This window comes from Tachysurus fulvidraco, chromosome 16, assembly GCF_022655615.1.
Source record: "Tachysurus fulvidraco isolate hzauxx_2018 chromosome 16, HZAU_PFXX_2.0, whole genome shotgun sequence".
NCBI classification, from domain to species: Eukaryota; Metazoa; Chordata; class Actinopteri; order Siluriformes; family Bagridae; genus Tachysurus; species Tachysurus fulvidraco.
In genome coordinates, this window is record NC_062533.1 from 19,669,204 (window position 1) to 19,685,043 (window position 15,840).

Sequence of the window (15,840 nt, forward strand, 5' to 3'; positions counted from 1 at the left end):
TAAGGTGTAAGCCAGGTGGAAGTCAGATGTAAGGTGTAAATCAGGTGTAAGGTGTAAGTCAGGTGTAAGTCAGGTGTAAGGTGTAAGTCAGGTGTAAGGTATAAGTCAGGTGTAAGTCAGGTGTAAATCAGAGACCTGGATATGCCCACAGAACACTGCTACACCAGCTGCTTTATCCTCTGCCTATGCTTTCTCTCACTCACCACGAGAAACAGGCAGGGGTGGTGGTACAGGTTTATTGTTGTCTAAGAAATGGTGCTTTACACCTCTACTCTTCTCTCATTTAACCATCTCTTCTTTTGAATTCCATGCCATTTCAGTTACCTCTCCTACAACCTTGTTATCATTGTTGTCTAACGCCCTCCTGGTCCCCTAGGAGACTTCCTGGAAGAAATGGACTCACTGCTTAGTGCTTTCCCTTCCGATAGCTCCCCCTGACAGTGCTTGGTGACTTCAACCTCCCCTCTGACAAGCTACATTCTTCTTCCCTCCTGTCTCTTCTCGACTCTTTCTCCCTCACACTCAACAGCTACATTCCCACACACAAATGAGGCAATGTCCTGGACCTGGTTTTCACCCGTCCTTCTCCAGCTACAGACGTGACTGCTACCCCACTACACGTCTCTGATCATCACCTGGTATCCTTCACCATCACTCTACCTATCCTACCTAAAACTACCTCTCATCCCCTCGCTCTTACTTGCCGCAACCTTCACTCTGTCTCCCCTTCATCTGTAGCTTCTGGCACTCTTTCTTCCCTTCCTGATACTGAGTCTTTTTCCTCACTACCCTTGGACTCAACCGCAGATACTTTCCTCTCATCTCTTTCCTCAACTATGGACTTTTACCAAACACTTCTTGTCAAGTTCTCCTGAGATGTGACTTCTGCCAAGACTTCCTTCTACAAGGAAAAGCTTGAAGCTTCCTCACATGACCCTCGGAAATTCCACATCATCTCTTCTCTGCTCAACCCCCCGGCTCCACCTTCTTCATCCTCCCTGACTGCAGAAGACTTTGCTTCTTTCTACCAGGAGAAGATTGAGGAAATCTGCCGGACCTTCACTTCAGCCCCAACTGCACTTACATCTCAGAGTATGGATTCCCCTACACCTTCATTGTCATATTTCTCAACTGTAGCAGCAGAAGAGATTTTACAACTCATCCAGTCCTGCAATCCTACCACCTGCCCATTGGATCCACTCCCTTCCACTATGTTCCAGATCATCTCACAAGACTTCTTGCCCTTCATTTCCGCTATCGTCAATAGATCCATAGCATCTGGTCAAGTACCAACTACTTTCAAGAGAGCAAGGGTTATTCCCATCCTAAAGAAACCTGCTCTGGATCCATCAGACATCAGTAACTACAGACCGGTATCACTTCTCTTCTTTCTTTCAAAAATTCTTGAACTTATTGTCTATAATCAACTGTCTGTCTATCTCTCACAGAACAACCTCCAAGACCCCAAATAGTCTGGCTTTAAAGCAGCTCACTCTACAGAGACAGCCCTTTTGGATGTCTCTGAGAAACTACATGCTGCTAGATCAGCCAAACCGTCATCCATCCTTATCCTCCTTGACCTTTCAGCAGCGTTTGATATGGTCAACCACAAGACTCTCTTATCCACCCTCAAGAGTCTTGGGATTTGCGGATCAGCTTGGGAATGGTTTGCTTCCTACCTGGAAGGACACTCATATCAGGTAACATGGATTGGAGTGACATATGCTCCACGCAGACACTCCACTGGCGTCCCACAGGGCTCAGTACTTGGTCCTCTTCTTTTCTCCTTGTATACTCACTCTCGGTGAAGTTGGTGAAGTTATTTCATCACATGGGTTCTCTTACCACTGCTATGCTGATGATACACAACTTATTTTCTCTTTCCCACCCTCAGATGCCACAGCTTCTGACCGGATCTCAGCATGTCTGGCAGAAATTTCATCATGGATTACTGCTCATCAGTTAACCCTCTGGGGTCGACAGACTCGCAGGCGTGTTTTTGGCGCTTTTTTCCTCTTCAACATGAAATACACTTAAAATACTCTGTCATTCATAATCATACACATACATGTAATACATCATTCGAAACTGTGAAGTGTCTACTTTCATTTGACTGCCTTCATAATAACAACAAAACGCTGTGCTTTTGGCAAATAAAGAAAATAACCAGGGTGTGCATTCAGACATCTCTGTCTCCTTGACCATCTTCCTGAAACACGTTACAAACATGAACTAATAACTCCGCCAATACTTATCACACGAACATGATACATATGTCTAATGAAAGCCTGAAATGTCTACTTTTAAATTAGGTAATTAAAAGGGAAAGCAAATATTGTCTTTTTGTGTAATCTGTATGTAAGTAAAGAGAGGTACAGTTTTTCTGGCTCGACCTTATTAGCGCTTAATGTGATCCCACCTACCGCGCGCGCGCCATTCATATGAAAATTACCTGAGCGGGCTATGCAACGAGATCAACGCCCCCAAACAATGCTATAAGAAGCACAAAGTTTTAACAGATTCATTCACTCGTGTAATCATACAAATTACACAAAAAGACAATATTTGCTTTGAATTTTAATTACCTCATTTAAAAGTATGGCATGACAACATTTAACAAATTTATATTTATATAAATATTTAATTTATATGTAAAGTATTTTTAGATGCACACCAAACTGTACATTTACAGCTGACATTTTCAATCATTGCATGCAATTCTTGACTCGACTCTATTGTATTGTTCATGTTTTTTTAACATTGGTAAAATAAAAGTCTTATTTTGTCAAGTACAGATATAAATAATATCTTAAGTCTTTTGTACTTTATTGTACACTATTTTATTACACTACAAGCAAAAGAATTTTTCTTTAAGTCCCCACATTCATTCTTTTGTCAACACAATCCAGACTAAGCCATTAGGGGGTTGGGCCTCCTCAGGTGTGAATCATCAATATTCATGACCATTGACCCTCCCTTGCATATTGCCTTTACACAACAAAAACTGTCTTACAAAAGTTAAATCAATGTATTGTTTCATGTGAATGAGTGGGTAAAATGGTTTTCACATTGTAGCAAATTATCGACTCTACAAGAGTAGAGAACTTTATTGTGTGTTAACAAATGTTTAGTATGTGTTTCTTGGCCTTATTTAAGCATCTTTTCTTTTTCTTTTTTTTTACTACCCATGCATAAACATCATTTACTTAAAAATACAAACATGTACATACACTTTACTTGCATAATATTATAGCCCAGTTTGTGCTGAATACAATGTTATGTGATATTAGCCATTAACCTCTTATGGACCTCCGCCTATATCCATTGTCCAACAAAAAGTGGTACAGCTCCCACATACTTTGACACACAGTGAGCCTGGTTTGAAAGAAGAGATTCTCTAGTTTCAGAAACTAGTTTCAGATTGATTCCAGGCCTTACTGGCACAAAGTTACAGGGGTTTGAATGCAGATTTTCCTGTCCGCCTGGGTTGTTTTTCTGATAAACTGATTAATCTTATTTTTCTGGAACATGTTAGGGACAAACCAACAACGGAGAGTCATAGCCACATGTCTTGGCTTTCACCAAAAAAAATTTCAAGTCAAAAGACCCAAAAATGGATGTTATATGAATATTTTTCTACGGCCCTGGTCGTCGGGTGCAGCGTTTTTGTGTACTTGTTTACTATATAACTTTGAAATAAAAGGCTGCAGGCTCAGTCTGACAAGCCATAAATAAGCCTAGACTCTCTCTCTATCACTCTGGTGTGAAAACAGGCCTGTAACTTGACACCCTGAGCTGTGAGAGGGACAAAAGGTCAGGGATTACGCAAGAATTCTTCTGCGCATCCAGTTCACGCAGACACAGGCAAAGAACATACGGCATGTCATATACCGTTGGAATCGTCTGCTTATTGGCTAAACGGCTGTATAGGTCCCAGCCCATTTCATTGCTATTGGAAAGAGTATTTGTCAGTCAAAAGTGGGTTCCCAAAAATGAGGTCATGCCACCATTGGCTTCCCAGCCGTCTATCTCTGCCATACAAGCACCGATTGGCTCAAATGAGGGCTTATTTGATTCGTTAGGACCTGGGCTATAAATATGACATAGGCTTTGAATTTTTGAATATCCCAATTAGGAGTTAGAGCGGCAAAACAAGATGATGGTGCACTTCTGTTTCCAGTTTTCAGAACACTAACGGAATATTTGCGGCGCGACCAGAGCGTTTTGGATTAAAAGGCTTACAGATTTCAATTCCTTGGACCTGTGCGGATTTTTGTGGATTATTTGTGTTGGAATACATTACCCCAGTGAAGAAAGAGACGCGTCTAAAGGTAAGGGAAAAACCGGTCTAGCGCCACCTAGGTCAGTTTTGTCCGAAATTTTTTTCTAATTGTATGAAGGCTGTGAATCATATTGTGCTTTGTGTGTGGGCTTAAAAAATTATTGAGAGTATAAACTTTACTAGGTAAATAGGTTTTTTCGTGTTTTTGGAGGATTTGATGCTTTAAAGTTGAATTGAAGCTTGTTTCTGGGTCATCCCCTAGTGGTCACTTCTACTTCCGTGCCGTGTACGGCACAGGGCCCGTAAGAGGTTAATATGTTTTGAAACAACTGAAAAAAAGACCAAATGTAAGAGCATGTCAGAACCTCTGCCAGTGTCCCAAAATGGTCAGACCCCAGAGGGTTAAAGCTCAATCCTAGCAAAACTGAACTGCCGATCTTGCTATATCCTTGCACAAAGATCTGATCTCCCCTTCAGCCACAGCTCGCAACCTTGGGGTAACCATGGACAATCAACTGTCCTTTTCCTCTCATGTTGCTAATGCGACTCGCTCATGTCGGTTTCTTCTCTACAACATTAGAAGGATTCGGCCATTTTTGTCGACACAGACTGCTCAGGTACTTGTTTAGTCTCTTGTCATTTCTAGACTGGATTACTGCAATGCACTGATGGCAGGTCTACCTATGAACGCAATCCATCCTCTGCAAATGATCCAAAATGCAGCTGCCCAGCTTGTTTTCAACCTGCCAAAGTTCTCGCATACCACCCCGCTGCTGCGATCCCTCCACTGGCTTCCGGTAGCTGCACGCATCCGATTCAAGACACTGATGCTGGTCTACAAAGCCAAAAATGGACCAGCTCCCTCTTACCTCAAAGCCCTCATCATTCCTCGCACTGCACCCCACAACCTCCGATCTACCAGCACTGCTCGACTGGTTCTACCATCTCTCAGGGAAAGAGGCAAGTATAATACAAGACTCTTCTCTGTTCTGGCACCAAGGTGGTGGAATGAACTTCCCCTAGAGGTCCGGACAGCTGAGTCACTGGCTATTTTCAAGCGGTGGTTGAAGACCTACTCATTCAGGAACCATTTCAACTAGCACTTCTTTCCTTCTTTTGCATAAAAAAACAAACAAACAAACAAACAAACAAATGTTTTAAACTCATGGTATCTTAAGTATGTAACCTAGTGAACCAGCATTCATTTACTCAATGTTAGAGATTTAAGCACTTATGTACGTCGCTCTGGATAAGGGCGTCTGCCAAATGCTGTAAATGTAAATGTAGGTGTAAGGTGTAAGTCAGGTGTAAGTAAGGTGTAAGTTAACATTGTTTAATAGAGAACTTTTATTCTAGTGTGAATGTGTTGGTCACTACAACACATTCATTACAAGAAACATACTGACATTTCCATGTGTTGAAGTGATGAACTATATTAATTTTATCTTTAAAGTATTCTCTCTCTACTTATTACTGAAGTTTCTCAATAATGAAATGTGTCTCTGAGCTTCAACTTCTGTTCTAATGTTCTAATGGCGGCTTTATAAAAGTCTAACAATTCTTTGTGTCATTTATTTGTATCTCTCAGATACAAAACCACAGAAATGTTTCCATTAACAGTCACCCACACCCACCCACACACACACACACACACACACACACTCGCACTATCTGGTGTGATGGAAAGTACAGCACAAACATCTCAAAGAAACAGCTGCATGAGGCCATTAAGGTTTTAACCACAAACAAAGGTGTGAAACTGCCGGACTTATAGACTGCAGCAGCACTTTGTCTAAACATTTTGCATAAATAACACTGTATATGTTTTATTCAGGTTAATCCTTAATTAAGTTATAAAGTCAAACTTTTTGGAAGATATGAATCATTTAATTCCAACTGTTTCTCTGTTGTTAAGTCCTTTAGGGTGGATAACAGGCCTTATATAGTTAGAGCACAGTTTCTAGCACAGTCTGAGTAAACAGTGCTCTTAGTATTCTACATGATATTTATTAAAGACTTTTTATTAATAAAGTTAAACTTTGTGTTTTAGCCTGAGATTCTATTGTAAAGACATTTAGACTGTTAACATGACCCAAAATAGCTACAGTCTAAAACACTTTGAAACACTCGTCTCTGAAACTCAGAAACCACATGTTATTGCTGTTAAACTGAAACTACTGCATGGTGTGACAGAGAGCTGCTGCAGCTAATAACAATGACTGAACATATGACCTTTACCTTCACTTAATATTTATAAGTCCTGTTGATTATCACAAGGAGATGAAAGCCAGTGCCAGGCTAAAAATGAACTTTAGACAGCCGTTCACTCAACCATCATGTTCTCCAATGTTTGCTCCCTTAGATCACATCCAAGTCCAGCAGGTTACACACGGAGCTCCGGATGACATCATTCACCTACCAGACAGTGGAGGCTTACAAACTTCCTCTTGCTTTACTCTGACAGGCAGAAGTGCTTGTACTAGGACCACATGCAGTCAGATGTAAGCTTTCTGATTCCAGAAGAACCCTGGTCTTTGTTTCATCATGTGCAGCAGTAAAAGACCTTGGTGTGATTACTGACTCCTGTCTCTCTTTGCTGACTGTAGAGCAGTTGGACACTTTATGTCCCAGGAAGCGCCCATGTCTGTGTCACATCTTGGCTCTCACGTTTAATTATGATGTCATAGTCTTGCTGGAGTTCCTGCCTGCATGTTGCACATAATGTAGATATTGTCTTTAACCATCAGATAATTACAAGCATACCTAATCTATCATTTGAAAACTTCAGCAGGAAGGAATTAGTGTTGAGTCTATAATGAACACAGACATTACCCTGACATATTAGTTTCTCAGGTGTTCTTGGTTGCACAGTTCAACTTGACCTCAAACTGTTGTATGATGGCGCTGTGGGAACATATGCACTTTGTTAGGGGTATACAGAACATCATCAGCCTCTCATTCATTGTAGTGGATGTTCAATTAAAGCTGCGTAACAGTTTTATTATTAGTTGCTAGTCCAACACCATACTGATATTAGCAACCAGGAGGTAGCTTCTCCAGAAGAATGTTTATACTTATAATGTTTATGCCAAGTGGCAGGCATAAACAGCTTCTGGGCACTACTGCAAAATGCCCTACCAAATGTAGCCTGGGGCAGCAAAGCACCCAGTTACAGTGTCTGGAAGCAGTGAGGGCTGGCAGGAGTCTTGTTGATGAAGAGGCTTACACTCAAGGCAGTTCCCCAATTCACCACAAGGGCTAGCCAATGGCAGCAGATTAGCAAGTTAGCAAGAAACCATGCAATGTCTACTTACTGCACTTCCACACATGTTGCATCATGTCACCACACACACACACACACACACACACACACACACACACACACACACACACACACACATGCAACTACATTTCTCATTTAATAATAGCTTTATTCCTGAGAAATGTAGATTTGTTAGCAACTTGGAATTAGCAGGTTATCAGAGTAAAACTGTTTACCTGAAAATTGCAGACGTGTTCCAGATGTGAACTTCACTACATTAACTTCCATTTCTCCACAGAAATATTCTCCTTCATCATCTTCTCTTGTTTTTTTAATATTGAGATCAATTTTTTTGTCATTTACACTAATACTGTAACGATCATTAAATCCTTCAATAAATTTGTAGCCCAATTCTTTATTGTATGGTTTTGCAATAAACTGAGGTAATTTTCCTGAAATCTGTCTGTACCAAACTACATTTTCTTTCTTTGTGTCACTGCTAATGCTACACTTCATAGTTACATCTTCTCCACGCTTTACTGTTATCACGTCAATCTCCTTGATGTCAGAAGTTTTCACTGTAAAAATGTTTAATATTTAATGTCAGTAAATGAGTTAAATATAAAATATTATAGTTTTACATTAAAGTTTCAGAAAGTTACTCACCAGCTGTGAAGAGAGAAAAAAGAGCACAAAGAGCGACAAAGAGTCTGATCATCGTTCCTGTTCACACCAAGTGATCTAATGAACTTGTGTGTTCAGTACAAAACCAGGTCCAGACTCAGATCATTGCCATGCTGCTCGATGAATTCCAAGTCTGAAGTCTTGTGTTAAACGCTTCTGAAAGGTCGAGTAGGATGAGGACAGATGACAGCTTGGCTGATCTAGCAGCATGTAGTTTCTCAGTAACAGCTATTAAACTCGACCACTAGAGAGTCAGCGATGTTCATAGTGGACTTCTTCTGGGATGCCTACTGGGAAACTTATAGACTCATGCAGCTATATATGTTTAAAATGACAATAAAAGCTACTTGACTTGACTCAGTGTTTTATTTGGGCTTATCATAATTATTCATATGTTTACAAAAAACATATCAGTTTATACTTTACTCTGTTGTTGAGACCTTTAGGCTGGATATCAGGCCTTACACAGTTAGAGCACGGTTTCTAGCTCAGCCTGAATAGTGCTCTTAACATACATGTTATTTATTAAAGATATTTTTAATGTATGAATTCCAGCTTTTGTGTTTTGGCCTGAGATTCTAACATAAAAAGACATTTAGACCATTAACGTGACCCAGAATAAGTGTGTGTGTGAGCTGCTGGCTAAAACACCCAGCCTCTGAAACTCAGAAACCACAATGCTATTTCATTTAAACTGAGACTACAGCGTAGTGTGAGAGAGATCGCTGCTGCAGCCAGTAACACTTCTACACATGTGTTAAGAGTATTTTCAGACATGGCTTGAACACTTCAGTCTACTCTCATGAGTGTTTCTAGGCTTGTTAGGAGCTTTGGCTCATAATCCCAGGTTTGTTTTCACACAGAAATTAATTCTAAACTATGGATTATTTCTACTGGACAATCTTTTAAAGTAAAAGTTAATATTAAAGGACATCCTTCTAGCTCTTTGTAGCGCTTTGTGCACAGGTTTGGATTAAATAAATATGGGCATGTTTTATACAGTTACTTATTAAATTATTCATATTTATGAAAAGTTATTTGAGATTATTATATGATTATTATATTATATCTGTAAAGACTTCATAGAGATCTAACACATTCTTGCTGTTCATTCAAGCTGTGTAATATCCAAGCCAGATTGCATCATGTTCAAACCCTTGCCTGGTGTCTCTGGTTTACTGTTTGACCTTTTTTATTGCTTGTAGCCTGTAAACCAACACTAATGTATAGAAAAATAAACAAAGTACGATTCCTCCACTTTTGAGATGACAACCATCTTGGACAGAGCAATTCTGGAGCTCACTGCCATTTTGTATGCCTCTGCATTATTTATGGACACCGGCTCTCTTCAGCTTTTGAGTATCACATCTTGCTCTTGTGTTTCTCTGCCTGTTTTTGACTCCAGTTTCTTCCCATTTTCCTACTATAGCCACGCTTTTGATGCCCTGTTTGTCGATTGCTTAGACTGTCTATTGTTTACAAGTTTGGAGTATCTTAGGATCTGTTTTCCATGGACTATTTACCCCCACAGGGAAAAAAAAACCCCACCGCATGATCTCGCAAAGCAACACGCAGAGAGACCAGACAGACAGTGTAGTGAGTTTTTTGTGACAATTGTGAGGGAAATACACAATTTATTCCCATAAACTGTGTAGTCAGCCGTTCTCCCTCCCATCTACACCATGTGAATTGTGAACACAGGCAGGTCAGTAAGTTACAGGGCGCTCCGTGTCTCCATCCAGTTTAGGCTAAAGTTGGCCGCATATTCACAGATTTGAATTTCCAAATTAGTTATTGAATTTCCAAATGAGTTATCGACTCACAAATTTGAGTCGATAACTCCTGAGCTAAATGCTCTTATTACACACATAATACCTGTTTTTTACCGTAGTAATGTAAAGAGGCATCTACAACCCAATTTTCCTCAATATCAGCTTAACTCCACGGTGGACAAAATACGTAAGTCTCTATGTGCAGACGTCTGAGAGACAAACTCCAAGGGACCGTCTGCAAAGTGCAAAATCCGAAAAGCGAATACTAAAAAACAGTCAAACCTAACCATCCTGAATTCCTATACAAATTAGGAGCACCGAGTTGACCTTGTCTGTTTTGACTCTTATAAAAAATGAAGTATATATGATAGACAAAAAGGGTGGGAAAAAAAGGCTAACTTGTTTACAACATATTAACGTATATTTTGCAAAAGGATTTTGTAATATTTGGTATAATAAATCTCATTAATATGCAATAATGCCTCATTTTCTAGTTAAAAAAAACAACAAAAAATTTTGAATTATTTTCACTCTAGAGGCACAAAAGTTAATGCACAATTACAGGCTGGTATACAGTATTTCAAAGCCAGGAGATTGTTTTGAAACCATTTTGACCATTTTTAATGTCAGTAAATATTAAAACCTGTTTTTTTTACATGCCAAATTGACTTGAATTCTTAGAAATCAAAAATTATACAATGATCACCATTCTGTATGATCAGCTTACATTTGTGAACAATTTGCACTTATGTCTATTTTGCCTACCAGATGCCATCTGATCACCCAAAAATGGGCTACACACACACACACATGCGCGCACACACACACACACACACACACACACACACACACACACACACACACACACACACACACACACACACACACACACACACACACACACCACTCAAAAACATGGCATAATATGATTTGAACATGAAAATATGAATATGTAGTGTGTGTGTTTGTGTGTGTGTGTGTGTGTGAGTGTGTGTGTGTGAAGCTTGTTGGTAGAAGAAGAAGAGAAGATATTGTCCCCAGCTGGACATATGCATATAACAAGTGTGAAATAGTTACAAATGAGTAGCTTTTGTTTTGTCTGGAGGCCTAATGAAATGCAATGCCCAATTAGTGTGTGTGTGTGTGTGTGTGTGTGTGTGTGTGTGTGTGTGTGTGTGTGTGTGTGGTGTGTGTGTGTGTATGTGTGTGTGTGGTGTGTGAGTGTGTGTTTTGGGTGCGTGTGTTAGTGGACATTTTGTGTGTGCATTTTTGTGTCTGTATGTATGTTCATTGCGCTGAAAAGGGCAAAAGGTTGACCTATTGCCCCACTAAATGTTGACTCGGGAGGACTTGAGGAGGAAGGTATTTATTTTAAGAACAAATAGTTCAACAAAAATAGACAGAATTAATTTTACTTGCAAATAATAATTTGCATAATTTGGAACAATCCTTGTAAATTTCAGGCAAATGTGTGGAAGGAAACCCAAGTTATGACACATTAAACTTTCCAGATGAGTCAAATAGACCCCAGGTCTGCACAAGGGTTAAGTCCAGTTTAGGCTAGTAACTAATAGGCCTGTGCTGTTATATAGTTTGTATAGAATTAAGTTAGCATTAGCAGAGTTGTTTGTTTTGCAGTACTGAGCAGTTATTGTACATGACTTTATCATAAAAAACAGTACAAAAGCACTTACCACCAGCCACAATAGCGCACATGTTAAACTGTGAACATGTTAATCCTGTTTCTGTAAAATGTTTGTTAAAATTAAATGTAATGTAAATCTCCCAAGATATTCTGTTCAGGTACCAAATACTTTGACAATCACTATATAAGTAATACACTTCTGCTAATGCAAGGATGTTGTGGTTGTATTTTTTTCCACACCATGCCCCTCCATAAGCCCCTCCCCCTTAACCAAAGCCCCGACCCCCCAAAATCTCGCTCTAAGCTGAACTCAAAAGTTGGCAGCCCTGGGATTGTTTATCTGCTTGAGAGGTCATTAAAGACTGTTCAGTTTTACCTCTGTCTCACATTTGGGTCAGCTGTCCTTCCTGACACAAAGGTGCAAGTAAGAAATTTTTTTTAAAAAAAAAAAGGCCAAATTGAGCATATCCAAAATGACAAATCTTGTGGGGATTTCCCTAGTATGCAGTACTTAGTACTAAATGTGGTGTTACCACTTGTGGTCTGACATAGTTATGGTCACCCAAGGCTTGTTTATGTGCATTTAGGGTGAAGGCTATCCCATGTGGTCTGATCCCACAAAATACCAACTGTAGTCAAATTGCTCTAAAGGTTAATGGTGACTATGATAGAAAGGTGGCAGAACACACAGTTCATTGCAGTTTGCTGTACATGGCACTGCATAGCCTCAGACAAGTCAGAGTGCCCAGGCTGACCCCTGTTTATTGTCAAATGTGCCAACAATTCTCATGCTCTGGGCCAAAGCCCCTGTGAATTTCTCATTGTTTCTCCCCTTTTTCATTTTTTCAAGTGTTTTCTTGACTCTCAAACTGTGGATGACATCATGAAGTGCTTCCTCACCATCATGTTCATTTAGGATCCACTGAACTATACCATTTTCATTGCAGCCTCTCCCCAGTTTAATGCAAATACAATGCGTTAAATTGTTAGTTACTAGCAATGAAGGTAACCATGGAGGAGTGGAGGCACCAGCTCATGGAAGCTAAGCAGCAATTTATTGTTTAGACTGACTTCAGTTGGTGAAAAATATTCAGACTGTTGGTCTTCAACTTAGCCAGTGTTTAAGTTCTTACTGTACCATCCATACTGAATGCCCTGTTCCTTAGACCTCTTGATGCTATGACTGAAGTTGATGGTACTTCTAAGGTTTGTGTAGTTCTTGTGTTCTGATGCCATCTACCCTCCTTCACGCATGGAGGCCTTCATGTGGGAGTTTGAGCTCTCCTGACCCCTGCCTCAGTGCATCTACCTCGATCAAACCTAATGATCCCCTGGTCATTTGTTTGTCAATGATTACCTGCTGCTTTCCCAGGTACACCAGTAGGCTTACTGGTTCACCTGACACACCAGCTCCAGTAGCACTCTGGGCCACGGACCATGGAAACAAAACTCAGAACCAAAAGACCTGCCCTTCTGGCTGGCCCTTTGCTCCCGTGAGACCAAAGTGGTGCCCTGCCCGCTCCACCGTTCACGAAGGAATTTTCACACCCGAGCTGATGTTGTGAAGCTGCTGTACAACTGTGCTCCGTCGCGTGTGCATACCATGTTACTGGGCCTTGTCCGCCTACTGGTCTACTCCCTCCCGGGCTTCTCCGAAGCTCCCACTATGTGATCCTCCCCGGCTCCATGTGCCACCTACTGCCTTCTGCCGCCAACCCCCGCTTAGACCAGGCGGCCCAGCCACGGAAGTCACGCCACAGGGCGCCCTTCATCACACCACCGCCCTTAATGTTGGTTCCAACCCATGGACCACTCCACCCCCGACATTCGTTGGGTTGCGTGATTTGCTCTGGACTTCCCTCCCACCCGAGCCCCGTGTCGAGCTTTGTTAGTCGACCGAGTCTTGGGTTCCGTGGTCTCCGTGGGACCGTTTGCTTTTTCCCCTCCAGGCTTACGCCGCGCGGCCATCCCCTCCCTCCCCCCCCCTTTCTGCTGTCGTCCTGATACATTAAGACGTTCATATAAACTCCTACCTCCTTTTCCTCGCCCGACCCCCGTACCCCCGCTCCTGTCCTCCTGTCTGCTCACAATTCTTTTTTCTCCCGTACTCGTGAGTTCGCTTATCGTACGATTCTTGCACGTCGCCCTGCGTGTCGAGGTTTTATTTCAAACTTATTCCGCCCTCAACACAATCCCGCCCCGTCCCTGCTCGCAGGGGTCTTCGATTCGCCGTCCCGGGCTCTTATATCCACTACCTGAGTCCTATTGTCACACTCACAGGCTCCCTTACACCAATCACGGTGATCACCGCTCATACCACCTTCCCGCGCCCGAGCACCTTCTCTTTTTTCCTTTTTTGTGCCCCCTCGCGATCGTACCGATTACGCCTGACCATAGTTTTCTGCAGTGCCTTTTGCCCCCACTCTAGACGTGACCCAGCCACGTGTCCAGTGCCAGTGATCTCGCCGCTACCCCCTCGCGGCTGATGCTCAGACACCCGTGCTCCCAAACCCTGCACACGTCTGTCTGTAAGTGCACCGCGGCCCTTCCATCAACCGTGTTGACATTAAAGGCCGTCCGCAGCTGTGCGTGACTCTGCCTTGAGAACACCTATTCTGTGTTTTATTTGTATACACAAATTCCGCCCCCCCTGATTTTACATGTTGAGAAGAGCCGACAACCCCCCAACCACCTACACACAACATACGCCTCCGGAATCACCCCTTCGTATCACAAGCACCACACACGCGACCAAACACCACCTCACCAATTCTTTTATTCTTTTCCTACACAGCCCACTGACTTTGTAAACAAGCCCACCGACCAGCACCACAAGAAAGGAAAGAACTCAACTGTAAAACACCCCCCGGAAAGATAGATCATCACCTGATTCTGGAAACAACAACCTGTATGGAAAAATACAGATGTTTTAAAACACTTATTTTTGAAGATAATGAAAGTTTAAAGTTAAACTTGTTTATGAAGAAGAGGTTTTACTTTTCTCTGCAGGCATAATTCCATTCCTGAAGAGGATTTGTCCACACTCAGCCACAGCACAGTAGAGCATTTCTTTACCAGAGGTTGTGAGCTTCCTCTTGGGGAGAGTGTAGACACAGCTCTGTGGAGGAGAACCAGCCTCAGAGCTCTTCTTACACTCATCACTGGCGTTTCCATGAGTGTAAATGATTCCTGGATCAGATTCTCCTGAGCCGTGTCTGAACCAGTACACGCTCGGTTCTTCACAGCTTGAAGTAATGGCTTGTACTGAACACTGGAGTGTGAGCAACTCTCCGTTCTCCAACACCTTTACAGCTGGAGGAGATCGTTTCATCTCCTCATCTTTAACGTAGTAAAAATATTACTATAAATAAGGAGTGGTGTGAAATTACAGAGAATTCTACATAAAGTCTTGATCTGGAGTTAGTTATTAGTTATAGTTAGCAGGTTATCAGAGTAAAACTGTTTACCTTCAACAACCAAAAGGGTTCCAGATGTAAAGTCTGGTGAAGTGTTCAGCATTTCTACACAGAAGTATGTTCCTGTATCCTCTTCTGTCACATTTTTAATGTCGAGATTAAACAATTTGTCATCCCTAACACTGAAGCGTCCATCATTAAATTCTGCATCAAGTCTGAAATCTTTCCCCACTGCTCTCCCTACCAACTGAGGAACCTTTCCAAAACTCTGTTTGAACCAAACAAGTTTAGTTTTGTCATTAAACACGCCACATTTCATAGTAACATCTTCTCCACTCTTTATTTTTTTAACTTGAATCTCCTTGATGTTAGAAGGTTTCACTGAAAAAAAAAAATACACATTGTTTAATGGTTTTTTAGTAATAAAGTCAAATGTGTCATAATGTTTTTATTTTTAATATAATTTTATCAAATTCTTTAATATAAAAATTTAAAAATCTAACTCACCTGATGTTAAGAGGCAAAGAGCAATAAAGAGTGTGATCATCGTTCTTGTTCAAACAAAGTGATAGTGATGTTAGGAACTCAGACAGTTCAGTAGAAAACCAAGTTTAGAGTCAACCTGATTGGATGATTTGAAGCTGTGGTCTGATTTGATTGGTCCAGTGGCTGTAATGAGAACCAAGGCTCAGGTAGGAATGAGGAGATGGGAGGCTGGCTTGGGACAACTGAAGGAATCTTTTTTATTATTATTTTTTAATTTACCTTTAAAAACTGTT

General features: G+C 41.2%; 1 protein-coding gene across 1 annotated transcript; it reads right to left on the bottom strand.

The window, feature by feature from the left end:
* Positions 1-14,069: 14,069 nt before the first annotated feature.
* On the bottom strand, positions 14,070-15,608 carry LOC113635523. The gene is made up of 5 exons (XM_047801546.1): positions 15,569-15,608; positions 15,113-15,442; positions 14,643-14,984; positions 14,509-14,551; positions 14,070-14,244 (listed from the first exon to the last, which is right to left on the bottom strand). Exons 1-5 carry the CDS (start codon positions 15,606-15,608, stop codon positions 14,070-14,072), a joined length of 930 nt encoding a protein of 309 aa, XP_047657502.1.
* Between the last annotated feature and the right edge of the window lie 232 nt (positions 15,609-15,840).